Source organism: Mauremys mutica, chromosome 1 (genome assembly GCF_020497125.1).
Source record: "Mauremys mutica isolate MM-2020 ecotype Southern chromosome 1, ASM2049712v1, whole genome shotgun sequence".
Classification (NCBI taxonomy): domain Eukaryota; kingdom Metazoa; phylum Chordata; order Testudines; family Geoemydidae; genus Mauremys; species Mauremys mutica.
The window spans coordinates 374,166,663-374,192,757 of NC_059072.1; the positions used below are offsets into that span (position 1 = coordinate 374,166,663).

Genomic DNA, 26,095 nt, shown 5'->3' on the forward strand with positions numbered 1-26,095 from the left:
TTCACAGGGTGTACACAGAGCAGACTCTGGGGCATAATCACTTTATCATCCCCATAAGAGGTGAAAGGGGATGATAGAGGTGGGAAAAGAGTCTGGGGTACTGGGACACCGATGCTGAGGTGATACTGCCAAGGCCCAAAGTGGTGGACCCAGATCAGTTTGTGCCCAATGAATAATCCTGAGGAGGAGTTTGGACCCTCAGTTAAGGTGCCTATAGTGAGGATGTACCTGTAATGGGGTACCAAGGAGGAGTGCACACAGACTGGGATATAGGACCTGCGAAGGTGTTCCTGGGAAATGATCTGGATGACTGGCCAGATGGTGCCCAGAATGGCTTGGTCCTTACCAGGAACCAGAAGCACAGAGTACCACCCTGCCCAGACCCAGAGTTGCAGACTACCAAGCTTGAGGCTAGCAAGCGTCTGACTGAAGGGAGTGTGCTCCTTGGGGCAGGGCTGCATTGGGCTAAGCCAGAGAGGGGGAAAACAAGGCACAGACAAGGGCGTTGTGACTTCAGTCCCTGCCAGCAAGGAGGGACAGGTCCCATTCCCTGCCCTAGCAGCTGAATTTCAGGCAGGACTGCAGGAGGATATTCCCCTATCCTTGCTTAGAGAAGCTGAGGACTGTGGCAGGCTGCAGTGCTGCATACTTTCTTAAGGCTGACTGCAGGATAAGATTCCTGTGGGAGAAGCGATTCCTGTATAGGGAATGGGTTTCTCCCCAGCACTGAGTCTTGGGTCACCAGGAGGTAGTTGGTGGTTCCTCAGAGGTACCGTCAGAGGCTATAATAGCTGGCCCATGATGTCCCCCTCTCAGGATACTGGGGATCCAGTGCACCAGGCAAAAGCTGCTGCAAAACTTATTGTCCCAGACTTTTCCGGCAGTCAAGCAAGTTCTGTGATCCCTGTCGGAGGGTAGGAGTAAGTGTAAAGCAGCCCTGAGACCACTGCCCATCATAGAGGGAACCCTTCCAGAAGGTGGCGATGGACATTGTGGGGTGCCGTAGCAAGGCAACCTGGTCAGGGAAGAAATACATTCTGGTGGTGGTAGATTTTGCCACTTGCTAACTTAAGGCAGTGGCTCTGTCCTCTGGCAAGGCAGATGCACTGCTGACCAGGTTTGGGTGCAGGGGGTGAGGGCTCTGGCGGGGGCTGGGAATGAGGGGTTTGGAGGGCAGGAGGGGGATCAGGACGGGCAGGGAGTTCGGGCATGGGACAAGGTCAGGGGTGCAGGATCTGGGCAGAGCTTACCTCAAGCAGCTCCCAGAAACAGTGGCATATCCCCACTCCGGCTCCTACGTAGAAGCATGGGCAGGCAGCTCTGTGTGCTGCCCCATTCTCGCAGCTCCTGGAAGCAGCAGCATGTCCCCCCTCTGGCTCCTATGTGGAGGCGCTGTGCTGGCCAGGCAGCTCTGCGCACTGTCCCATCTGCAGGCGCCGCCCGTGCAGCTCCCATGGGCCGTGGTTCCCAGCTAATGGGAAAGGCAAGGGCAACGCTTGAGGCAGGAGCAGCATGTGGAGCCCCCTGGCTGCCCCTACGCATAAGAGCTGGAGAGGGTACATGCTATTGCTTGCAGGAGCTGCACAGAGCCACGTCACGCATGGAGCAGGGCAAGCCCCTGACCCCGGTCCCTGGTGGGACTCAAGGGCTGGATTAAAACGTCTGATGGGCCAGACATGACCCGTGGGCTGTAGTTTTCCCACCCCGATCTATGCTTTAACTTTGTTCTCTGTGCTAACCTAAGGGCTTCCTATGTTGTGTTCTAGCTGACTAATAAACGCTACTGTTTTAACAACACTGTGAGTGTCACTGCAAATACTTGGTACAAGGCTCTGCCAGCAGTCTCCCTCAGTTGGACTCACTGAACAAAGCTCAGTGTGAAGCAGGAGAGCTGAAACTCCAGAGGTCTCAAGGAGACTGTGAGGTAGCATGGCCTGCCCTGGGGGAAGAGTGAGAACCGTTGGGGGTCTGGCACACTGAAATGGATCCTCCAAGAGCCTGTTACAAAGCTGAGGGCATAGCACCAATCCTGTGGATCTGTGACAACTAGTACTCTATCTCATAAGGGTGTCGTGAAGATAAAATCACTAAAGATTGTGAGGTACTCAGATAGTACAATCTAAAACTTTTATTCAGTGGCAAAATAAATGCACTCAGTCAGTGTTCCCAATAATTCTTCCTAACAAGAAACAAACAGTCTTTAATGGTTTAGCAATCTAAACCATGGGTTTTAAATGCCTAGACTCAGTGGAATGAATTGCAGGTGAAATCCTGGCAAGTTTGTCTTGGTCCTTTGAGGGCCCCATTTGTGGTGTACAGAATTTTAGGATGAGACCTTAAAAACTATGGTCCTGCTTGCTCTGCATACACACATGAGATAGGATTGCCAACCCTCCTAGTTTGGCCAGGAGTCTCCTGGAATAGGGCTCGATCTCCCGGAGGCTACTTAAGCCAATCTGGGAGATTTTAGGCTGCTAAAAGTCCGGTCTGCAGTGCAGTGGGGCTAAGGCAGACTCCTTATCTGCCCTAACTCCACGCTGCTCCTAGAAGCGGCCACATGGCTGACAATGGCTCCCAAGCGGAGGCGCGGCCAGGGGGTCTCTGCGCACTGCCCCTGGCCAGAGCGCAGACTTCATTGCCCAGGAATGGGGAACCTCAGCCAACTCTCTCCCACACTGAAACTCCCCCCCAGAGCCCACACCCCTCATCCTCTCCTGCACCCCAATCCCCTGTCCCAGCCCTGAGCCCCCTCCCATACCCAAACTCCCTCTCGGAGCCCGCACCCCCTCCCACACCTCAACTCCCTGCACAAAGCTCAGCTCAGAACCCCCTCCCACATTCCACGCACACATTTTCGTTGTACATATTCCTGAAGGTTTCATCACATGACAATCTTTAATTAAAGATTAATCTTTAATTCCTGGGGACAAGGAAAAGAGCCAGATTTTTAAAGGTATATAAGTCCCTATCTGTATCTTTAGGCACATAAATACCTTTAAAAATCTGGCCCAATGCTCATGTCTATCATTGTTCCAACAAGAAAATGAAGGTGTTATATAGTCTCCAAAAATGAGGGGACCTGGAACTATTTTTATTTACTGAAACAGCCAAGCCATCAGTCAATCATTCAAACCCAGGGAATGAAGCAAACTGTGTGAAATCAAACAATTTTATGATTATTCCCACCCTGGGCTCTTTCAGGTGGTTAAAGTTATCTCTGCTGGTCCTCCATCTTGCTAGGGGGGGAAGCACAAGAGTGAATATCACCAAGGTACATGGCGTCACCAGGCTGCAAGGAGAAGGAAGTGCTGCATTTGAGTTCAAATTTTTAAAAATTATTTAAATTAATGTTTAAAATTAAATATACACAAGTTAAGAGGGAAGGTACTGTACATCTAGGGTCAAGCTTGAGTTGTGAGGGATTACAGGTATCTGTTACAAGGATGAAGAGATACATACATATCACATAACCAGCATAGACCCAGATTGGGGTGTGGGAGTTTTTAGAACGTCAGTGGATAAGTGGGCTCAGATACGCAACCCATGGAATGTATAAAGAGTCCAAGTCAGTATTGGCGTAGTGAATAAATTCATGGGTGGGGTGCGTCCCTTGGTTCGTCAGGGAAGGAAGTGGGTTATCAATTACTCAATGTGGTATTGACGGTATCCTGTGACATGTTCCATATAAATGTCTTTGGACCACCCAATGGTGTCAGACACCATGAGCTGTCTCATGAGCCGGGCGCAGCACTGATGGACAGGCTGATGTGGGTTGTGGTCAGCATGGACTAGCAGTGAATCATTGAATCATAGATTAGGATTAGAAGGGACCTCAGGAGGTCACCTAGTCCAACCCTCTGCTCAAAGCAGGACCAACCCCACCTCCTGGGGGGGGCTTAAGTGGGTCAATCCAGAAGAGAAGCAGCCAGGACCCCCTTCTCCTCAAGCCTCCTGAGAGTGGCTCTGTAGCAGGGGTCTCAAACACTTGCCTGCCGGGCTATTTTCTGCAACCCGCGAGCCTCCCCCAGTGTTTACGTAGAGCGGCTCTGGCCCCACGTGTACCAGGGGCAGGGCATGCTCCTACCTGCAGGCCCTGCCCTGCTCATGGAAGAGGCTGGAACATGGGGAAGAGTGGGGGAGGGGCTGTGTGTTGCTGTTGCTTCAGGCACCGCCCCCAGAAGCTCCGATTGGCCGGGAACCGCGGCCAATGGGAGCTGCTGGGGGCGGTACCTGAAGCAACAGCAACACACAGCCCCTCCGCCTCCCTCTTCCAGCCTCTTCCCGGAGTAGCGCGGGGGCAGGGCAGACAGGGAGCCTGCCTGCCCCCGGGTAGGCACTGGGCCAGATCCTGCCCCCCGAACCCCTCCTGCAGCCACACACCCCTGCCTCGCCCCGCTTGCACCCCAACCCTCGGCCCTGAGCCCCCTGCCCTGAGCCCCCACCACACCCCACATCCCTCCTGCTCCCCCTGGGGGCAGGGAGGGGGTAGAGTCGGTGTGGGGACTTCGGGGAAGAGGCGGGCCGAGGGCAGGTGTCAGTAATACGCCCCTTGGGCCAAGGTACTAGTCCTCATGTGGCCCGCTGGTCCTATGAGTTTGAGACCCCGGATCCGGAGCACAGACACAAGCCGCCCAGAAACACGCGGCCCTGGAGAGCATTTCCAGGCAAGAGGCGACCCGCCAGGGCCGCCTGCCACGTGTCGGCAAGGCTCCAGGTCTCCAGACCGCTCTGCCGCCGGCTCGGACTGCGGAGTAACCAGGGCAGCCGCGGGCCGTTGTTGTTCGGGGCACGTCCGTTTACAGGGAGCCGCCGCCGAGGGGCTGCGGCGAAGATGCCGGGGTGGGTGGCAGCGTTTCGATGCAGGCGGGGGCGGCCTGGACGTGAGCGGGGCCGAGCTCCCTCCCGCAGTTCCCACGGAAGCCCCGAGACGCGGTCGCGGCTGCTCAGCCCCGCCCAGGAACACGCCCTCCCGGCGGGCAGTCCCAGAGGCGCGGGGGGCCCGTTGGTGACGCGGGGCTGGACTCGAGACCAAAGGCAGCGCGGGAGGCAAATTCTCCTAACGGCTCACAGCACCTTTCAGCGCTAGTCTCGGTTAGCTCGGGGGACACGAGACCCCAGTCCGCGCTTAGAGGGGCTTTTACCTCAGCTGAGCGCTGAAGGGTGCGCGCGCGCGCGTGGGAGCGACGCCGGCCGGCTTGCAGGGCGCGCGCGCGCGGATGTGTGGGGGTCTCTCGCCGCGACGGGCAGCCTGGGCGAGGGAGGGTCGCGAGCCCCCCCGGTGTTCTCTGCCCACGCGCGGGGCGGGGTCGGGGGTGCAGCGTTTGGGACCCGCGGAAGGGCGGGGCCATCCCGGCGTGGGCGGAGCCTGCAGCTGGCGCCCTCCCCGGCGGCCCCAGTTCCGCAGGGTTTGAATGCAGCCCCCTGCAAGATGGCGGGCAGGCGAGGAGGTGAGGGGCCGGCTGGGGATGCCCCCTTCCTGGGTCAGCGGGGATGGGGGTGAGGAGCTTCCCCCCAGCACCCCTCGGGGTCCGTGTGGCCTCCGCCCCCGCACACCCCGAGACCTAAGGCAGGGCCCCGCGGGCTGGGGAACCTGCGGGGGGCACTGTGGGGTGCTCGTTGGCGGCGGCGTGCAGTGCCGGGCAGGGGGGACATTGTGAGGGGTGCCTGGAGGCGGGGCGGCAGCGTGCGGTGTTGGGGGGAGGGGTGGGGGTGCCGGGGGGGTTAGTGTGTGGTGCCCAGGGGGTGGGCGGAGGGGGGCAGTGTGGGGGGCTTGGGGGAGGGGTGTGGGGGGGCAGTGTGGGGGGCCTGAGTGACGGCGGCGTGCAGTCCCGGGGGAGGGGCCGTGGGAGGGGTGGGGGGCATTGTACGGTGCCGGGTGGGAGGGGCACTGTCCGGTGCTAGGGAAAGCTGGGGGTGGTATCACTGCCCTTTGCCTGCGGGAGGCTTTTGGCGGGAGAGGTCGCCGCATGAAGTTAGACAAGGCAAATAGTCATGGCCTCCCCCAGACTGGGTAACCTCCAATGCCTCTCCCACTCCTCTCCTTTCCAACAGTGATGTGCTAATTGCAGTTCTGGTTGTGACACAAGTGAATAATCCCCTGCTAACGCAGAGGAAGGAATTCAGCTGCTGTCAAATACTCTTACTAAAACAGGAAAAAAAGCTGTTGCTTTGGGCTCCAGACTTTGACTTGCTATAAACTTTGGACGATCCCTCCTAATAGAGTTCTGAACTGTTGCAATTATTGTTCCATAGTCGGCATCCTTACATCTTTGCAACAGTCACAGTGTCTGTAAATTGTAACCCTCCTCTGATTTCTTGTCAATTGGGCAAAATTTAGATGTTTCTGGAAGAGGATTTGCCTCTGTCTCATCCTGATCACCATGGTTGCATAGCAAGTACAAGAGTGTTAATTCTACTTGACTAACTGCAGATACTTAGCAGTCTTGTAAAAGAGAGTGAAGGGTTTCTACATAACTGCAGTCAAAAGCATGAACTTCTGCTAGGGTACCTTAAGGTCAGGGTAACTATTTATTTGTGTTTTGTTTCAAAACTGGTAACTATACGGAGAATCTTTTCCTATGAAGAATTAGTATGTCCTAGGTAGGTTGTTTTTTTTTAATCATTACATGAATGCACATAGTATCATGCACAGAGCTGAGGTTCAGGCAGAGAACTATTACAGACTTGCTTTATATTTAACTGGAGTAGCATTGGTTCTGTCTGCCTGTGCTACATTTATAGTTCTATAAATATATTGTGGACAATTCTTACAAATTACAATCTGGGGGCTCGGGAGCAGACTAAAAATCAAGTGCTTAATTTTTTTCAACTCAGCTGAGATATTAAATTAGTAAAGAATCCTATTTTCTTATTGTAGCTTGGTATGTGCCTTGTCTAGCTTCACTTGAGACCATCCAGGAATTATGTAGGAAGGAAAATCTCACATGTAAATCCCTTGGAATCACCAACAGGAATCTAAAGAGTTATGAGGTGGAATATTTATGTGACTACAAGGTAGAAGAGGTAAGATAAATGTCTAGTCTTACAGAACAGTTTGATCAATATTTCAGTTTGAAATTTGGAAGTGAGAGGCAGTGTTTTTCCTTAAGGTTTGAAGTGCTAGGCTAGCAGAGGGCTCTTGTTAAGCTACTGCTGACATTGAAGAAAATATTTCAGAATGTTGAAGCCTAAAAAAAATGTTCTTTAGTTCTGACTCTCTAAGGAAGGAAGGTTCCGCTGAAATAATGGAAATGTTAATAATAGAGCACAAAATGTCTGATCCTTGTATAACAGTGCTAAAGGAAATCTTACTGTGCTTAAATAACAGCGCAGTATGTATTATTATGATGCTTCTCTTCTCCCTTGTTTGCAGTTAAAAGAACACTTCTTCCTCTATACTACTGCAGTCTGTTCCTTGAACAGTTAAGGCCACGTGCTACAACTGGATCCATTGCCAGACCCCAGTTATGTGCCGTGTGTGTGCAGAAGCCGACCAGTGTGTCTCTGGTTTAAGGATTTGGCCTTATTGTGCTATTCCCTTTGAAAAGAAACCTCCCTTTGAAATAATTACATTTTACAATACATATTCTTCTTAGTAGTAAATATAGTTTTAAGAAGTGTTTTGACTATTCATCCTCTAGGATGACTCATGTAACTATTACCAGTAGTACTGTTAGAGGTTTTTTGGTAAGTTTTGATTTTCTTTTTGTTCTGTGTAGGGTGTTACTTTATTCTCTTTATAAAAGTTATTATATATGACCTTAACTGTGGCTGTGCTAACAAACTAACCCATGCTGGTATAATTTGTTTTGGATCATTCTATCCAGCTGTACAGTTATCCGTGTCCTTACAAGTGGTGCACAAAGTACATACCCAGTTACCTTGCATTTGAAATGCTTGATTCTCTACTGTTAGGACCAGATGGCTGTGAATTTAACTATGTAGTGTTATGCCTCAATCATGAGGGTGTTAAGGATGTTAGTTTGACCACCTCTCAGTTTATGCATTTTTGCCACCTCCTTAATGACAATCACTCCTCTGTTTAATTTTATTTAATATGGATGTGATACCAAAGCAGTTGTATCATTGAACAACCACACTTTATTTTGAAGGTATTTTTTGATTAACTGTTGTTGGAAATGTTCTGGCTAAATCTGTATCTATTTCTCTATTTCAAGGGCACAGAGTACTTCCTTGTGAAATGGAAAGGATGGCCAGAATCCTCAAATACCTGGGTACCTTTGAAAAATCTTAAATGCCCATTGCTCCTTCAGTACTTCCATAGTGACAAGAATGAATATTTATCTCAGCTAAAGAGAGGCAAAGCAGTAATATTGAAAAACCATATTAAAGCTTTGAACCCTGTAGTAGCACAGTACATAGTAAAGAAGGCTAAACAAAGAATAGCTCTACAGAGATGGAAGGAAGAACTCAACCGGAAAAAGAACCATAAAGGAATGATTCTTGTAGAAAACACTGTGGATCTTGAGGGCCCTCCTTTAGACTTTTACTACATTAATGAATATAAACCTGCTCCAGGAATAAATGTAATGAATGGAATCACAACCGGCTGTGAATGCTCTGATTGCCCTGCTGAGAAGTGTTGTCCAGAAGAGGCTGGATTTTTCTTGGCTTACAATAAACACAAGCAGTTAAAAATCCAACCAGGCTTGCCTATCTATGAATGCAACTCATACTGTAGATGTGGTCCTGAATGCCCTAACAGGATAGTACAGAAAGGCACACCATATTCTCTTTGCATCTTCAGAACTAACAATGGACGTGGCTGGGGAGTAAAAACCCTCCAGAAAATTAAAACAAAGAGATTTGTGATGGAGTATGTTGGAGAGGTATGTATTTATCTCAGAGATGAATTATTTGGAATAAAAGATTTAAATGTTAGAAGAACACTTCTTAAAAATAAAAATTCTTTCCTTTTTCAACACTTTTTGATTGTTACATAACAGATAAATATGCACTTGGTGTTAATGAAGTACACTGAAGACATCTCATTTGAAAGTCAAATTACCTTTATATTGTATGACCCAGGGTGTTTTCTGCACCAAAGTAATGCAAAGGGGCTGAAGTGCAAAAGAGATTCTTGGCATTATGTTTTTTTATATTGTAACTTTTAGAACCAGGTCTTGTCTCTTCTTTCACAATTTTTTTTTTTTTTAAATTAGGCCCTTCTTTACTATCTTGTCAGTCAAATTCCTTGTCAGTATCCTGATCATCTCCCATCTTGACTACTATGGCCTTCTCTTCTAAGGTTTTCTTAATACTGATCTCATCCCAGGCCAAATTATTGCAAAAATTATTTTTTATCACTTGTCATGCTGATCATGTCAGCCCTTGTATTTCACCATGTCTAAACTTGGAAAATAGGTTGTGCTTTAAAACGTATTGGTCAATACCAGTTAACACGTTGTTAAAATGATTTGCCCTGTCTGCACTAGGTGCAAAATTATCTAACATGTCTTAAAACTGTGTTTTTCTAGTCTAGACATGGCCCTTGAGTCACACACTGCGACTGTGAACCAGTGAAGTATCAAGTTAAACTTGTCCTTGCTTTCAGGGCTCCTACATGATCCAATTTCTGCTTACATCTCTTCCCCGTAATCTGTGGTCCACCACTGATGCCGGCATCAGTATTGTATTTGTCCCCTTGCACAACAATTTCTTTATCTTCTTCCATGTGCTGCTTCTATGTTTACCTTCCTCAAACTATCCAATTCCCATTCAGATCCTTCCTAAAAACTCACTTAGAATGTACAGGAGATCAGTTTCTCAACATAGAATTACTCCTGTGTGATGTTAATGAGGACACTTTTGGGGGGCAGGAAGGCGGGGGAGGTGTGTGGAGAGAGGCAGGACTTTAAGTGAAGGTGGTGATTAGTTGTTTGTGTCCTTCCCTTGCCTCCTTCCTCCTACCCCTCCTCTGGCTGTATGTGATTATACTTTGTTGTTCAGAGTGTAAAACTGAGTGGAAATCTCCCAAATCCAGGTTTCCTATCTCAGGGCTATCTTGAGGGGATTGTTGTAATGTTCACTATTTTTCTTTATTATTACCAGAAAAAGATTTTGTTTTGCTAACTCTGCCAGTAAAGTATATATTTAAAGTAGAAGACTGGGGATAAACTTGCATAATCTGCAGCCTCAAGCAGAAGCCCTCTTTCCGACAGTTTCTGCATGTCTCCATTGTGTTAATGTGTGCTGGCCATCCCTGACTAATGATAAGCTATACCAGTAAAAGTTCAGTTTTGCTTGTATAATTTTGTCTACGCTAGGGGCTACTGCCAGCACGGCTGTCAGTCAGGGATCACAACTCTTCACACCTTTGACCAACATAGTTGTGCTGGCAAAAGTCTGTAGTGTAGATATAGCTATTAGCCTAGTCCTGCAAAGTCATCCATTTGCAAAAAAAAGTCACATTGAAATCAGTGGGACTTTATTGTGGGCATTACGGTCTGCATAGGTAAATTATATTACAGAATTAGCGCCATACAGAGTAACTCAGCAGGGAGTGGGGAGAAAAGGAAAGTTTTGAGAGTAGCTAAAGTTACAAGTGTAACCTAATATATTGATTCTCTCATACTCTGAGGGAAGTGTATGGGGGGAAGGGGGCATGGCTGGTTCCACCTTCCCTGAACCTTTTGTGGTTCTGCTTGAAGTGAATAATTCTGTACAGGTCTGCTGGAAAAATAATATGGAGGTTTTATGTAGTAAATATAAACTCTTTAGGAGAAATGATAAGGCACTGTAGATAAGGTAGGCTGTAGTTGTCTAATGACCACATCCTCCTTTAGGGAGCCTGTGATTTAAAGTTTATTTAAAATGTAGATATGAGGATTACTTATAGAGGAGTTCAGAAAAGTTGGGGGCAAAGATAAATAACTAGTAGCCTAATTATTATAGAGCAGGTCTTTTATATTCAAGTTTTTATTCTACACACAATGGGAACATAACTTTGTCTGTAAATACATATCCAGGGAAACTGTCCAATATTATATTGTTTGAGGAGAAAATACCATCACTATCTATTAATAGGGCATTAGTGACTTTAGAAACAATCAGTAGTCAATTTAAATAGTTATGTTTAAGTGTTCCTTATTCCTTACAGATACACAGCAACCTTCTTACTTCCTTTAAAGACAAGTCTTCCTACTTCTGTTCAAGAACATGTAAAAGTTTTTTCTAACTTCTCTGTGGTTTTGTTTCAGTTCAGTAACAGTTAATAATATGATGCAGGTTTCTTTTTTTAGGTGATCACAAGTGAGGAAGCAGAGAGACGAGGTCAACTGTATGACAACCAAGGAAATACATACTTGTTTGACCTGGACTATGACTCGGATGAATATACAGTGGATGCAGCTCGATATGGAAATGTGTCCCATTTTGTGAATCACAGCGTAAGGGCTTTTTTTGTGTGTTGGAGAACTGTCCTGTTTGCCCCAAGAATGCCTTCTCCTTTTGTAAATATCTTGATATCAAACACATAACTTTAGTGGAATTACTTGTTTCATACCCACCTCTTTCTTCCCCTCCAAAGAGACTGTCTTGAGAGTGGATTAATGCTCTTATGGCAGCACAGTCACATAAACTTGAAATCTTTGAGGAAAAATTGAAGTCACTTTGTCTCATGATGTTTTAAAAGTCTAAATTAAAATAATAAATTTTATGAAACAGCAAATGTGAGGGATCCTAAAAAGGACAGAGTGCACGAAAGTGAAAGGAGCCTCAAATATTCCCACATGCCCCACAATCGTAATTTTTATTAATGATTTCTTCTTGTATGTCTAGAAAGATGCCTTTCTTGCAGCATCCAACATAACAAATGATCAGTTAAATAGGATGGAAGAAATACTGATACATACCTTATTTGGAGCAAAATTAAATGTGAAAGAATATAAAGTAGCTTAGATTTAAGACATAATGTTTGAAAAGACATAATTATTCTTTAGTTTTCACAAACATTGGGAGTGCAAGGTTGTTGTTTTTTATTAACAGGATCACTCCACAAGACATCACTTTAAATAGCAATTTTATTTTACCTGTTGAAGTAAAACTAAAAGAGTTTTCACAGTTCCTTACTCTTTCATGTTCAGAATTACCTAAGAGGAAGGTGTCAGTTTCTGAATTTTTGTTAAAATGTAAAATAACATCTGTGGTCCTGATCCTGCAATCTGATTTATGTGGATGGACCTCTGAGCTCAAGTAGAGATCCACTGACCTCATTGGAACTCAGCCTAAGGATAAGGGTTTGCCTAAGTAGATCAGGTAGCAGAGTTGGGATCATAATCTATTTCCAGCGTATTCAATACTTGTTTCCAGACACCCAAAACAAATTTTTCTCTTCAGATAATTGAATACCAACAGTATAGGAAATAATGGCATAATTTAACCCTTGTCTGCTGATTAATATTATATGAACTATCAACCTCTGTGAAATACAGGAAGAGGAGGAGAGCATCAGAATGTACTTTTGTTTCAATTGTAAGTAATGGAGAGAAGGAATTTTCCTGCCTTTTCCATAGCATGTCTCTCCCCTACAGTTTTCCTCCTTTCCTCAGCACCATTTGTAAACTCATTGGGGAACTTGAAATTGTGTTTTGGTTTTTTTTAAATAGTTTAAGTAAAACTGAAAGGACCTAACACAGAAGACTTACTTGAACCCAGGCCCTCCTGTGCATGGAGTTACACAATTTTTTAGTTTAAGAAATTACTATTACTTTTTTATTTGAAGTAACTTACTACAGCAGTTCATCTGTTTCCTTTTTATTGTGTGAATGAATTGTTGATCCTACACCTACTTTTGTGAAGGTGAGTTGGGGAGGAGGAAGGGATGTGCTTCTAGATGTTGCTGAATGCTCTGCACTTTTGAAAATCGGGCTGCTGTATTTAGATGTCTAAATATGAATTTTGGAGGCTGACTTCAGGCACACATTTTTTTGAAAATACGTGACTAAGTATTCTGTCCAAAGGCAAGACATGGGTAGAATTTTCAGAAACGCCTAGCTGACTTAGGAGCGAGTCCCATTTACTTTTGAAAATTGTATCTATAGTTAGCAGCACACTTCCCTAATTAATGCTCTGGCTTTTTTCATGGGCTGTTAGATAACTACAGAGGCCAAACCGGTATGAATTAGAAAACAGAACTCCCACCCACTTCACCAGGATAATATTTCTGCCCTTGGGAGAAAAGTTGAGGTCTAATTTAAGTACAGTTAGTAGGTGTGGCTTGAAAAAGTCACTCTCCCACCTTTTCATCTTTTAGTAATTCTTGTTTAACTTTAAATTGCCTTTTTTGAAATTGTTTTGATTCACCCACTCAGTTCTTTTGATTCATTCCACCCTACTCAGTTGCAATCACTTTCAAGCTGTAACTTTTTTTTTTAAATAGGTTGTTACAGTTTTAATGTGCTATATCTGAAGAGCTCTGTATAGCTCAAAAGTTTGTCTTTTTCCACAAACAGAAGTTGGCTCAATAAAAGAGATTCTCTCTCACCATGTCTGTGTACTATACCCACATAGCCATGGTGTCAATACTGTTGCTTAACAGGGCCCTGCTTTCATTTAATAGCGATGTTTCAACAGATGTGATTTTTGCCAATGTAAGTCAACAGAATTACAAGTAACTCCACTGAAACGGAGAGGAGACTCAGCCCCTAAATTGTTATAGTGTCATTTTCTTCTCACTAGTAGCACATAATACGTTTTAATTGCCATTCCCTACACTGTCTATGGTTCTATTTTGATAGCAAATGTACACCTGAATTACAAAACTATAACTTTGCTTTGCAGTGTGATCCAAATCTTCAGGTCTTCAATGTTTTCATTGATAACCTTGATCTACGGCTTCCTCGGATAGCACTGTTTTCTACAAGAACCATCAAGGCTGGAGAAGAGCTCACCTTTGATTATCAGATGAAAGGTATGTAGAGTGTAAATCTTTGTGTGCAGGATAGATGGTACTAGCTGGTTTTGTTGCAGCCTGATCAATTTTCAGCATGGGTTTGCTGAAATCAAAGTGTTTGGTCTCTCCAAAGAGAGGAAGTTACTCTCTTCTCTGTTTTTCCCATTTTGTTATGCCAACACCTCCTTCCAGCTAAGAGGGCTGGATGGAGCTCCCACTTAATCCAGTCAATAATCTGTGCAGGACAGGTTTAAAGAATGATGCACAGCACCCCTATGCATATAACAATATATTAAGTGAAGTGGATTAGAGCCCTGCATGGGACTATTTTTTTAATCCAAACCAAAAAGAAAAGGTTGGTTTATATATAGGGAGAGCTGGGTGGCTGGAAAGTGGTGGCTGCTGGCTGGGAGCCCAGCTCTGAAGGCAGAGCTGCCGCCAGCAGCAGCGCAGAAGTAAGGATGGCGTGGTGTGGTATTGCCACCCTTACTCCTGTGCTGCTGTCTTCAGAGCTGGGCACCTGGCCAGCAGCCGCTGCTCTCTGGCCACCCAGCTTTGAAGGCAGTGCAGGGGTAAGGATGGCAATACTGTGACTCGTCCCCTACAATAAACTTGCAGCTCCCCCTCTCCCACTACACCCTTTTGGGTCAGGACCCCCAGTTTGAAAAACGCTGTTCTTCCCTGTGAAATCTGTACAGTACAGGGTAAAAGTATAGAAAAAAACAGATTTCATTGAGGGAGACCAGATTTCAGTCTGTGATGTGTTTTTCATGGCCATGAATTTGGTAGGACCCTAGTTAGGCATTTGATATACTGAGACCATTGTCTATTTTAATGAGAGAATATTGGTCAGGACTTCCTCTTGCTTCCTTGTCTGTCTGTCTAGATCCACCCGTTGTCTTATTGTACTTTAGATTTCAAGCTCTTTGAGCAGGGACCGCCACCTTAGTCTGTGTTTATACAGCACCTAGCATAATGGGGTCCTCATCCTTGACAAGCTCAGAGCTGATCCACGATAATCTGTACAATAAGATTCCAGGATTGTCACTTTGAAACCTAAAATGTCTGTGGAGTCAGTGTGAAGCAATGAAAACAGGAACAAGCATGACTGAGAACTCTTTATTTAGAATGTCACCAGGTTCAGTCATCACTGGAATTCATGGTCTGTTACTGTTCAACTTTTAAATTCTCAGCCATTTAGACTTCATGAATTTCACCCATGCAACAGCATGAGCTTTCAGCTACTAGTAAATAATAATTGTGGGTAACAATTCTTCAGACTTATACTAATGCTTAACTTTGCGCGCACACAAATAGTCACATTCAATTCAGTGGGACTTACTCTCGTGTGAAGCTAAATATGTGCATAGGTCTTTATTGAATTGGGGTCTTGAATTGTAAACTTTTTTTTTGGAGGGCAGAGACTACCTTCTTCTTTCTTGCACAGTTCCAAGCACAATAGCAATGTTTAACAAATAATATCCATTTCCAACAACCATCAATTCTGTTTCTGTATATTCGTATGTGTTTAGGTTCTCTAGATGTGACTTCAGACTCTGATGCTGTCAGCCCAACGAGAAAGAGGATCAGAACTGTGTGCAAGTGTGGAGCTGTGTGTTGCAGAGGGTATCTCAACTGAATTCTCAATAGCCAAAGTTGCACATAAATTATTTCATTTTGGGTCTTTTAAAATATATTTTAAGACTGCCATTCTAGTTCACTTATACTTATGAACTGGAGTATTTTTACATATGAGTGAATCAGTATAATGAAAACAAAACATTACATTTGTATTTGAAAATGTCATTAGCCAAAGAGAAAGATCTGATATTCCAACTGCTCTTAAGTATGAAAACTGGCTATGTGGATTATTGGAATTATTTGCACACTGTGGATTAGGAGCTGATGGAGGTGCATGTTAATGTGACATCAAAGTTGAATATTCAAGTGTGTATTTATGATTCCAATCCTGTGAAGAGCTGATTTCAATATGAGGATGTTCCACATCTTGTGCTCTAGGAAATGAAAATCCAATACCATTGATGTACTAGAAATCACAGCTGACTTATCATTTTTCTTAAAAGGGTTTCAAGAAGTAGCAGTAAAATTTGGGGCCCCATCCTCTATTGGGATCTACCGCCATTTAAATTCTGCATAACTACACTTCATAGAGTACACTTAAGAAATAGTTTTTGTTTTTTGTTTTGTTTTGTTTTTTGAAGTATCCATGGAACTTCACACAAGGAGACTGATCAGTGTTAGCAGATGCTGGATACAAGATTGGGTAGTCATCACTGAAACAAATCATTGGTGACGGTTTGGAAAGCGATAGACAGGAATTGAGTTAAAAAAAAATAGCCAATATTTCTTTCATGAACCTAGTGCATTGATACTCAGTTATATGGCATAGACATAAAAGTATCCCAGCAATGTAATTGTATCAACAGCTGTCTTATATTATGTTACAAACTTTTACATGTTGTGAATTTTTTCTACCTAGTGGTGGATTTTAAACACATTAATGCCATTTTTTTCCCTGTTGTAATAACATAACTTCAGTGAAGTTACAGAAAGGGTGATTTTGCCCATTTACTGTAGTCAGTAGTAAGACGTTCTTTGAATCTTGAATGTAAAAGGCTGAAAAACTTACTGTTCAGCTTCTTGAATATTTGTTTTTTCTGTTAATCTTCAAAAATTTCAGATGTTTATTGAAAATGTGGTGATGTATGCTAAATTTCTCTTGACTTCAGAGAAGCACCCAACAGCAATTAAGTTAGTTGTAGACTATGGGTGGAACCACAAAGTAACTGATTGTACTCCAGGGACAAAAGTTAAATTCTTATTTTCTCATTGATTGTAAACATTGCATATTTCTTGGAAGTGATGTACAGAATCTTTAAGGGGATCGGGCATAACTGTTGCTCATCAAATAGACATTTGCTGTATGTCATGAAGTCAGCTACTTACTTTTATAAGGTACAGTGCTGTTGGCTCAGGTGGTTGAGGTCAAGTGTTCAGCCTGTGATTATCTACTTGGTTTGTTAAAAATATGCCTTAAATTTCATGTTTGTTGAAGGACAATATGATCATTTTGTTAATTTAAAAGCACAAATGTACTTGAACTGCAGAACTGGCTCTGTGTAGGGATAGTGAAATTTTGTACACCAAGGCTTATCCAATTTGTGATTGGGCATACACACTGGGGGCTATTAGCAATGCACAAAGCTATGTATCTGCTTGTAAACTGACGAGATTTTAATTTTAAAGTAGATGATTTATATTGTTTCATGAATGGCACACTAATTGCGTAGGTTTTAAACACATCTAACATTGCGATGCTACCTGGAATCCATTCTTGGATGAAACTGCTGTATCTAGTCATTTTTAAAGGTATTCTTGTTATCGGATAGAATTAGTCATGTGTCTCCCACATAAGTATTTTATAAATCTTAAGGGAATCTTAAATGCCCTTTTTTTAAAAAAATAATTGTTTGAGCCAAATTAATTCCTCTTCCATTTACATATTGCCCCAGCAAATGGGGTTGTGTGCACCCATGTAATCCTTCATTTCATTTAAGAACATAAGAACGGCCGTACTGGGTCAGACCAAAGGTCCATCTAGCCCAGTATCCTGTCTACCAACAGTGGCCAATGCCAGGTGCCCCAGAGGGAGTGAACCTAACAGGTAATGATCAAGTGATCTCTCTCCTGCCATCCATCTCCACCCTCTGACAAACAGAGCCGAGGGACACCATTCCTTACCCTATTCTGGCTAATAGCCATTAATGAACTTAACCTCCATGAATTTATCCAGTTCTCTTTTAAACCCTGTTATAGTCCTAGCCTTCACAACCTCCTCAGGTAAGGAGTTCCACAAGTTGATTTTGTGCTATGTGAAGAACTTCCTTTTATTTATTTTAAACCTGCTGCCCATTTCATTTGGTGAGCCCTAGTTCTTGCATTATGGGAATAAGTAAATAACTTTTCCTTATCTACTTTCTCCACATCACTCATGATTTTATATACCTCTATCATATTCCCCCCCCTTAGTCTCTTCTTTTCCAAGCTGTAAAGTCCTAGCCTCTTTAATCTTTCCTCATATGGGACCCTCTCCAAACCCCTAATCATTTTAGTTGTCCTTCTCTGAACCTTTTCTAGTGCCAGTATATCTTTTTTGAGATGAGACCACATCTGTATGCAGTATTCAAGATGTGGGTGTACCATCGATTTATATAAGGGCAATAATATATTTTCCGTCTTATTCTCTCTTCCCTTTTTTATGATTCCTAACATCCTGTTTGCTTTTTTGACCGCCTCTGCACACTGCATGGATGTCTTCAGAGAACTATCCACGATGACTCCAAGATCTTTTTCCTGATTCGTTGTAGCTAAATTGGCCCTCATCACATTGGGGTTATTTTTTCCAATGTGCATTACTTTACATTTCTCCACATTAAATTTAATTTGCCATTTTGTTGCCCGGTCACTTAGTTTTGTGAGATCTTTTTGAAGTTTCCTTGCCCCTGTCCAATCTGTTCCCCAGGCTCTCTCTACAAGACATGAAAGGCCTCAGATACCTTGGTTGGCTGCTCTGCTCCTTCCTCTTTAGCCCTGCTCATGGGTATCCTTAACAAAATACATGGATCGGCAATTACAGAGATCTACATTTTAAGTAGATAAAGGTCTGCCTGCTGTCAAAACCTGAATTTAGATCCTGTATTTTTACAAGTCAGTGTGTATAGCACGAGCTGCTCTACTCTAGGGGCTGTGTTACCTCTCCTGCAGGCCACAGACAGGACTCTGGATTCAAATCTTGGCAGGTAACAGGAAAGTATTGAAGTCTACTGCTGTATCCTGTTACTTATTTAGGACCTCAAACCATGTTTTGTGTTTACCTATTTACAGTGCATTTCAATTTGCCTTGTGTTAATGGGACATCAAGTTGTTTTTAAATGTGACATTGAAAAAGCTGTTTTTCAGTTTCTTAGCAAGCCTAGGCCAACCTTGCTTTAGCCTTTTCTGCTTTTTTGTAGGCATTACCATGGTTACCACTACAGCTGTGTGAATAGCACTTGGGTACGGGTAACCTATTAACTATCTTCTGGCTGGTTTTGAGGTAGCAAAACTAAAAATGGTGCAGCATCCTCACCAAGCAAAAGCTATTGTGTATTTATTTAAGTTGTCAGTATGCCAACTCTTTGTGTATTGGGGCTGTGTACTTGTTTATAACCTCAGGAACATTACTTTTTCATAAGATGTGTAATAGCAGTTAGTTTCCTATAGTTTTTTGGTAAAATAAATTAAATTTAGTTTTTTCTTTTGTTGTTGGCAGTGTATAACTACCATTCCTGCTGTAGGTCTTAAATGTTGTTCATGTAATCGCTCACACAGCACTTGCCAGCAGCTCAGAAAGTCCTGCTGAATTACTTTTGCAAGTCTGAGTGGCATCATTTTACCAGCATTGTCTGTATTAGAAATGTGCAGCAGTTTCTGTGAATATATTCATAGCCCTATACAGTCTGATAGTGAATTTACTGTTCTATCTTCCCTCTCCAGAAACTTGGCAGTTGCCTCTGATTAAATAATTGGTAACACTTCTGCATGTTTAGAGAATGACGTGGGCTTAGTGAGCTCAAGGATTTTAATGCTGTACACTAGTAACTACAACTGCACACAAAGTCTGGGTGTGGGGAGAGATTCTCTACTTGTCAGATTTATTTGAGCTCCCTCTCTTGAAAGGGACACCAGGCTGGTGTAAGGGGATCTAAATACTGAATCCAAAGATGCTTTAAGCCTCCAGAGTTTGAATGGAGCCTAGGCCCTGGCCCTGACTTGAAGTCTCCATGTATGTTCTCAGCATGCCAATCATCAGTCTAGCACAAGGGTGGGTAAACTTTTTGACCTGAGGGCTGCATCAGGTTTCAGAAATTGTATGGAAGGCCTGTTAGGGGAGCCCCTGCCCCCCCAGCCAGGTGGGGCCCAGCCCCTGCCTCCTACCCTCCCCCAGAACCCCTGCCCCATCCAACCCCTCCTCTCATTCCTGGCTACCCCCAACTGCCCCATCTACCCCCCCCTTCCTAGTTACCCCCCCCATAGCCCCTGTACCCATTCAACCCCCTGATTCCCTACCCTCTGATTACCCTGCCCTCTATCCAACCCCACCTGCTCCCTGCCCCCTTTACTGCACTACCTGGAGCACCAGTGGCTGGTAGTGCTACAGCCACATCACCCAGCTGGAGCCAGCCAAGCCACTGTGCAGCACAGAACGCCAGGCCAGGCTCTGCAGCTGCACTGCCTGGCCACCCAGAACATTGTGCCAGTGGCATGGCATGCTGAGGCTGCAGGGGAGGGGCTAGAGGGTTAGCTGCTCAGGGGCCAGGCAGGAGGGTCCCAGGGGCTGGATGAGGCATGTGGGCCAGGTGGGGAAGTTTGCCCAGGGCCCTGCGAGCCCTGGCGGCAGTCCGGATTTCGGCAGCATTTTGGCAGTGGGGGGCCCTTCAGTGCTGCCGAAGACGCGGAGTGACTGAAGGGTCCCGGCTGCCAAAATGCCGCCGACCCGGACCACCGCTGGGTGCGTACAAGTGCTGCAGCTTCCTCCTCTTTGCCCCAGGCCCCCTAAATCCTCTGGGCAGCCCTGCCTCTGGTCTAGCACCACCCAGGAGAGTTGAGACCCACTCCCAGAACACCACCTAGGTGAGGGCTCTGGGTTTTCAATTTCTCTTCAGGGGCACACTAGCTGTAACAGCCCAGCAATCTGGACAGGATTCTAAAACACCCTTGCTCTTTACTTAAAAGCATGAGAAACAGGTAAGAAAAAATAAAGGAATTATTTCCCTTCCTTACTCCTGTAACATGCTTTAGGGCTCGGTAACCAGAATTCTTCTACAGCAAGATGGGTCAGTCTCTTTCTCCAGGGCTGCAAACTTTGAGCTCAGTTGATCCCATAGCTAAACCAGGCCCCCCCTAAAAAATATGCTTATCTTCTCCTGCCCAAAACTTCATATCCCAAGAGTGCTTTTTTCGCTCCAGCAGTACCCTACAGCATCACTTGCTCAAACTGCTTTCCTTACACGTGTCCACTGAGGCATTCAAAAATACAGCATTTTGTAATAGCTTTAGAATGAACACACCTTCTCCCCCCCCCCCCACACACACAGAGTCCCCTGCTCATCACACTCCTATAGCCAACAGGTATGATTTGAGATGAAAAGAGACAGGAACTACCTCTGATAGAACTCTTCCAGTGAAACCATGTTTACAAGCCTACCTTCCCTGAAACTTAGTTCTATTTGTTTTAGCCGAGAGCTAGAGAGCTAGAATTTTAGCAAACCTTTCCAACAACTTACTATATACAGCAGAAGGGATAGGACACCCTAGAATAGATAAGTTTGCAGGTGTGCCTAAATTAGGCTTAGTCAACTTTTTCTGAAACTTTAATTTTTTTTCAGTGAGTTGTAAGTTATTTCTTAAAATCCATGTTCTTGTGCATAAGTGATCTGTTTCCCCATCTGTGGATTAGTCAGTCCTACTTCATATTCAAAGTTATGTTACTCCAGGAGGGTGCAGGAGCTTAGTATTACACTCCTCTATGCTATGGCTGAGGCCTGTGGCACACAGTCTTAGGGATTCTATTTCTCTCCTCCCTCAAAATATTAACACCTCATAAATTGAATGACTCCTGTCCATTTAAGAAGAACAGCTCAGTTGCTTGAGCTAACACAAATTCAAGTAGGGAAGCTTTTTTTTAAGTCTAAAACCAGTATGTAGTAGAATCAAAAAAGTGCTACAGCAGCTCCCTAGCTTAGAGCAGAGGGTACATGGCTAGATGCTAGCATATTCTGCTTTAAGAGTAAAGAAATAACAAACATAGGGGTCATTTCAAGTGTTACTTACATACCCACTTAAGGTCCACAGTGAAGGTCTCTCAGATCTTTGTTATTTAGATCATTCACTGGAGCGAGCTCCATATTACAAAAGAAAAACAAAACCACTACCACCCCAACACCTTGGAAGACTGCTAGCGTGCCAGTATTCAAAGATGAGTAGGATAACACAGGTATACAGGCTTGACATGAATCCAGGACAAATTAGAAAAGCTGATTCAGGATTCATTTGGTAAAGAATTAAAAGGACAGGAATACAGTTGCCACCATTTTATGGAAAACAGATTTTGCCAAACAAACCTAGAAACTGGAGCCGGTGTGGAATAGAGGCACATGTTAGTTGAGAGCTGGAGAGAATGTGTTACAGTGAGAGAATTAGAGTCCAATTTGTTTGGCTTATCAAAAAGAAAGGAAGACTTAAATTTTAAGTAACTGCACAGGGAGAAAACAGCAGGTACTAAAGAGCTCTTAAATCTACCAGAAAAAGGCATAACAAGAACCAATGGCTGGAAGCCAAAGTCAGATTTAAATTAGACAAAATTTTTAAACAGCGTAAGGGTCATTAACCACTGGAAGACAACCAAATGGAGGATTCTCTGTCTCTTGGAATCTTCAGCTCAGGACTGGATGCCTTTCTGGAAGATGTGCTTTAGCCATACACAAATTATTAGGCTCCATACAGGGGTAACTCTGTGAAGTTTACAGACTTGTGACATACAGGAGGTTAAAATAGATGATCTATTAATTGTCCCTTCTAGTCTAACTCTAGGGAGTGTGACAATTCACAGGAATTGGTTATGTCAAGACTTGATCCCAGCACTATGGTGATTATACATTGCAATTCACTTAGGGACAGCTTCAAGTTTACCTTTTCTAAACAACATACACGCAAGCAGACATGTACCAGGAACCAAATGGAAGAATAAGATAAACTGAGATTGTGTGAAAACAGAAGTTTAAACAGACAACATTAGGAAATATTTTTGGGCGAGTAATGTTTAAATCACTAGACATAGTTTGGAACCGTTCTTTTCTCGAAAGCTGAGCTGTGTAGGACTAATGACAAGAGGGGGTGATGTTTACAGTTGGTTTGCAACATCTCACTTAAATTGTTCTTTACAGCCAAAAATCTGCCTTTTGACCTTAACAACAGTTCCTGGGTAGGCCCAAGCCATTTGCTATACAACTAATTTTAAAGGTCTTTTGAAAATTAAGCAAATCCAGTACATTTCTAAGACTACAGTCTTCTTTCTTAGTCTGGTGACTAGAGAGTAAAGAACGGTTACTCACCTGTAGTAACTGTTGTTCTTCGAGATGTGTTGCTCCAATCCATTCCAGTTAGGTGTGCGCGCCGTGCGTGCACGGCTTCTCTGGAACTTTTTCCCTAGCAACCCCGGCGGGCCGGCTGGCGCCCCCTGGAGTGGCGCCGCCATGGCGCTAAATATATACCCCAGCCGGCCCGTCCGCTCCTCAGTTCCTTCTTGCCGGCTACTCCGACAGTGGGGAAGGAGGGCGGGTCTGGAATGGATTGGAGCAACACATCTCGAAGAACAACAGTTACTACAGGTGAGTAACCGTTCTTTCTTCTTCGAGTGATTGCTCCAATGCATTCCAGTTAGGTGATTCCCAAGCCTTACCTAGGCGGTGGGGTCGGAGTGAGACGTGGCGGAATGCAATACCGCAGAGCCGAAGGCTGCATCGTCTCTAGACTGCTGCACCAACGCGTAGTGGGAGGCGAAGGTGTGGACCGAAGACCAGGTGGCCGCTCTGCAGATGTCCTGGATGGGGACATGGTTCAGGAAGGCGGCTGACGAGGCGTGTGCCCTTGTAGAGTGAGCGGTGAGTCGGCATGGTGTCACGTGAGCAAGCTCGTAGCATGACCTGATGCATTGAGTCACCCAGGAGGAAATGCGCTGGGTAGAGACCGGTTCGCCCTTCATGCGATCAGCAACTGCGATGAAGAGTTGGGTGGAACGCCGAAAGGACCTTGTCCGGTCGATGTAAAACGCCAGCGCCCGACGGACGTCGAGAGTGTGGAGCTGTTGCTCCCGGGACGAAGCATGGGGCTTCGGAAAGAAAACCGGGAGAAAGACGTCCTGATTAAGGTGGAAGGCCGAGACCACCTTTGGTAGGAAGGCCGGGTGAGGACGAAGCTGCACCTTATCAGCGTGAAAGACGGTGTAGGGGGGGCCCACCGTCAACGCTCGGAGCTCCGAGACTCTCCTTGCAGACGTTATGGCAACCAGGAATGCCGTTTTATAGGAGAGGTAGAGGAGAGAACACGTGGCCATAGGCTCGAATGGCGGACACATGAGCCTGGCCAGGACGAGGTTCAAGTCCCAGGTCGGGGCAGGGCGACGTACTGGCGGGTACAAGCGGTCGAGGCCCTTCAGGAAGCGGGAGACCATCGGATTGGAAAAGATGGTTCGACCCTCCACCGACGGACGAAAGGCGGACAGTGATGCGAGGTGGACCCGCAAGGAGGAAACCGCCAGACCCTGTTCCTTAAGGTACCATAGGTAATCTAGGATGGTAGGGACAGGTACCACGAATGGGTTGAGCCCTTGCTGGTCACACCAGAGCGCGAACCTCTTCCATTTTGCCATGTAGGTGGTACGAGTGGAAGGCTTTCTGCTTTCAAGCAGGACTTGCTGCACCGCTGCCGAACAGCCCCTCTCTGCGTGGGTCAACCACGCAGGTACCAGGCTGTAAGATGGAGGGACTGCAGATTCGGATGGTGGAGTTTGCCGAAGTCCTGCGTGATGAGGTCCGGCCACAATGGGAGGGTGATGGGCTCCCGAACGGAGAGCTCGAGCAGCAGGGTGTACCAATGCTGCCTCGGCCAGGCTGGAGCCACGAGTATCATGGTGGCTCGATCCCTCCGAAGCTTCTGGAGCACTCTGTGCACGAGTGGAAACGGAGGGAAGGCATAGAGGAGGTGAGTCTGCCACGGATACAGGAAAGCGTCCGACAGAGAGCCCGGCGAGTGCCCCCGGAACGAACAGAACTGGAGACACTTCCTGTTCGCCTTGGAGGCGAAGAGGTCGACCCGGGGAAACCCCCACTCTGGAAGATCGTGAGAGCAACGTCGGGACGGAGGGACCACTCGTGGGAGAGAAACGACCTGCTGAGATGGTCGGCCAGCGTGTTCTGCACTCCCGGAAGAAAGGACGCTTCCAGGTGAATGGAGTGGGCCACACAGAATTCCCACAGGAGGATCGCTTCCCTGCAGAGAGGTGACGAGCGGGCTCCGCCCTGCTTGTTCACGTAGAACATTGCTGTTGTGTTGTCCGTGAATACTGTCACACAGCGGCCTTGCAGCTTGGTCCGAAAGGTGTGACATGCAAAACGGATTGCTCGGAGCTCGTGGACATTGATGTGGAGTGTGAGCTCGCTTGCTGACCAGAGGCCTTGAGTGTGGAGGTCTCCCAGGTGAGCCCCCCATCCGAGCGCAGAGGCGTCCGTGGTCAACGTTGCCGATGGCCGGGGAGGGTGGAACGGAACTCCGGCGCACACGACCTCCGGGTCGAGCCACCAGCGGAGGGAGTCGAGAGCCGTCCTGTTGACTGTGACCACCATGTCGATGGCGTCGCGATGCGGGCGGTACACCGTCGCGAGCCAGGACTGAAACGGACGAAGGTGAAGTCGTGCGTACGCGGTGACGTATGTACACGATGCCATGTGGCCCAGGAGGCGGAGGCATGACCGCACCGTCGTGGTCGGGAAACTGACGAGGTCTCGGATGATGGAGACCATCGTCTGGTGTCGAGCGCGAGGGAGACAGGCTCTGGCCATCGTGGAGTCGAGGACCGCCCCAATGAATTCGACTCGCTGCGTCGGAATCAAAGTTGACTTCTCGGTGTTGACAAGAAGACCGAGGCGCCGAAAGAGGGCCAGGACCTCTATTATCTGACTCTCCACGAGCTGTCTGGACAGACCGCGAATCAGCCAGTCGTCCAGGTACGGGTATACGTGTATCTGGTTCCGTCGCAGTGCTGCGGCGACGACCGCCATGCATTTGGTGAATACTCTGGGGGCGGTCGAAAGGCCGAATGGCAACACGGCGAATTGGTAGTGGGCGTCGTTGGCCACAAACCGAAGGTAGCGCCGATGAGGGGGGTAGATAGCGACATGGAAGTAGGCATCCTTCATGTCGAGGGCCGCAAACCAGTCTCCCGGATCCAGGGAGGGAATGATGGTCCCCAAGGTGACCATGCGGAACTTGGGCTTGAGTAGGAATCTGTTCAGCCCGCGAAGGTCCAGGATAGGACGTAGCCCGCCTTTTGCCTTGGGGATGAGG

At 46.0% G+C, this 26,095-nt stretch overlaps 1 protein-coding gene across 2 annotated transcripts; it reads left to right on the forward strand.

Moving 5' to 3' along the window:
• Positions 1–5,382: 5,382 nt before the first annotated feature.
• On the forward strand, positions 5,383–17,151 carry LOC123375114 (histone-lysine N-methyltransferase SUV39H2). 2 transcript variants are annotated; one of them, XM_045025760.1, is made up of 6 exons: positions 5,383–5,447; positions 6,878–7,023; positions 8,178–8,849; positions 11,262–11,408; positions 13,801–13,930; positions 15,445–17,151. In XM_045025760.1, the coding sequence occupies exons 1-6, from the start codon at positions 5,429–5,431 to the stop codon at positions 15,549–15,551; spliced, it is 1,221 nt and encodes a 406-aa protein (XP_044881695.1). In that variant the 5' UTR covers positions 5,383–5,428; the 3' UTR covers positions 15,552–17,151. The 2 variants fall into 2 exon arrangements, with proteins under 2 accessions (XP_044881695.1, XP_044881704.1); XM_045025769.1 differs by lacking the exon at positions 6,878–7,023.
• The last annotated feature ends 8,944 nt before the right edge of the window (positions 17,152–26,095 follow it).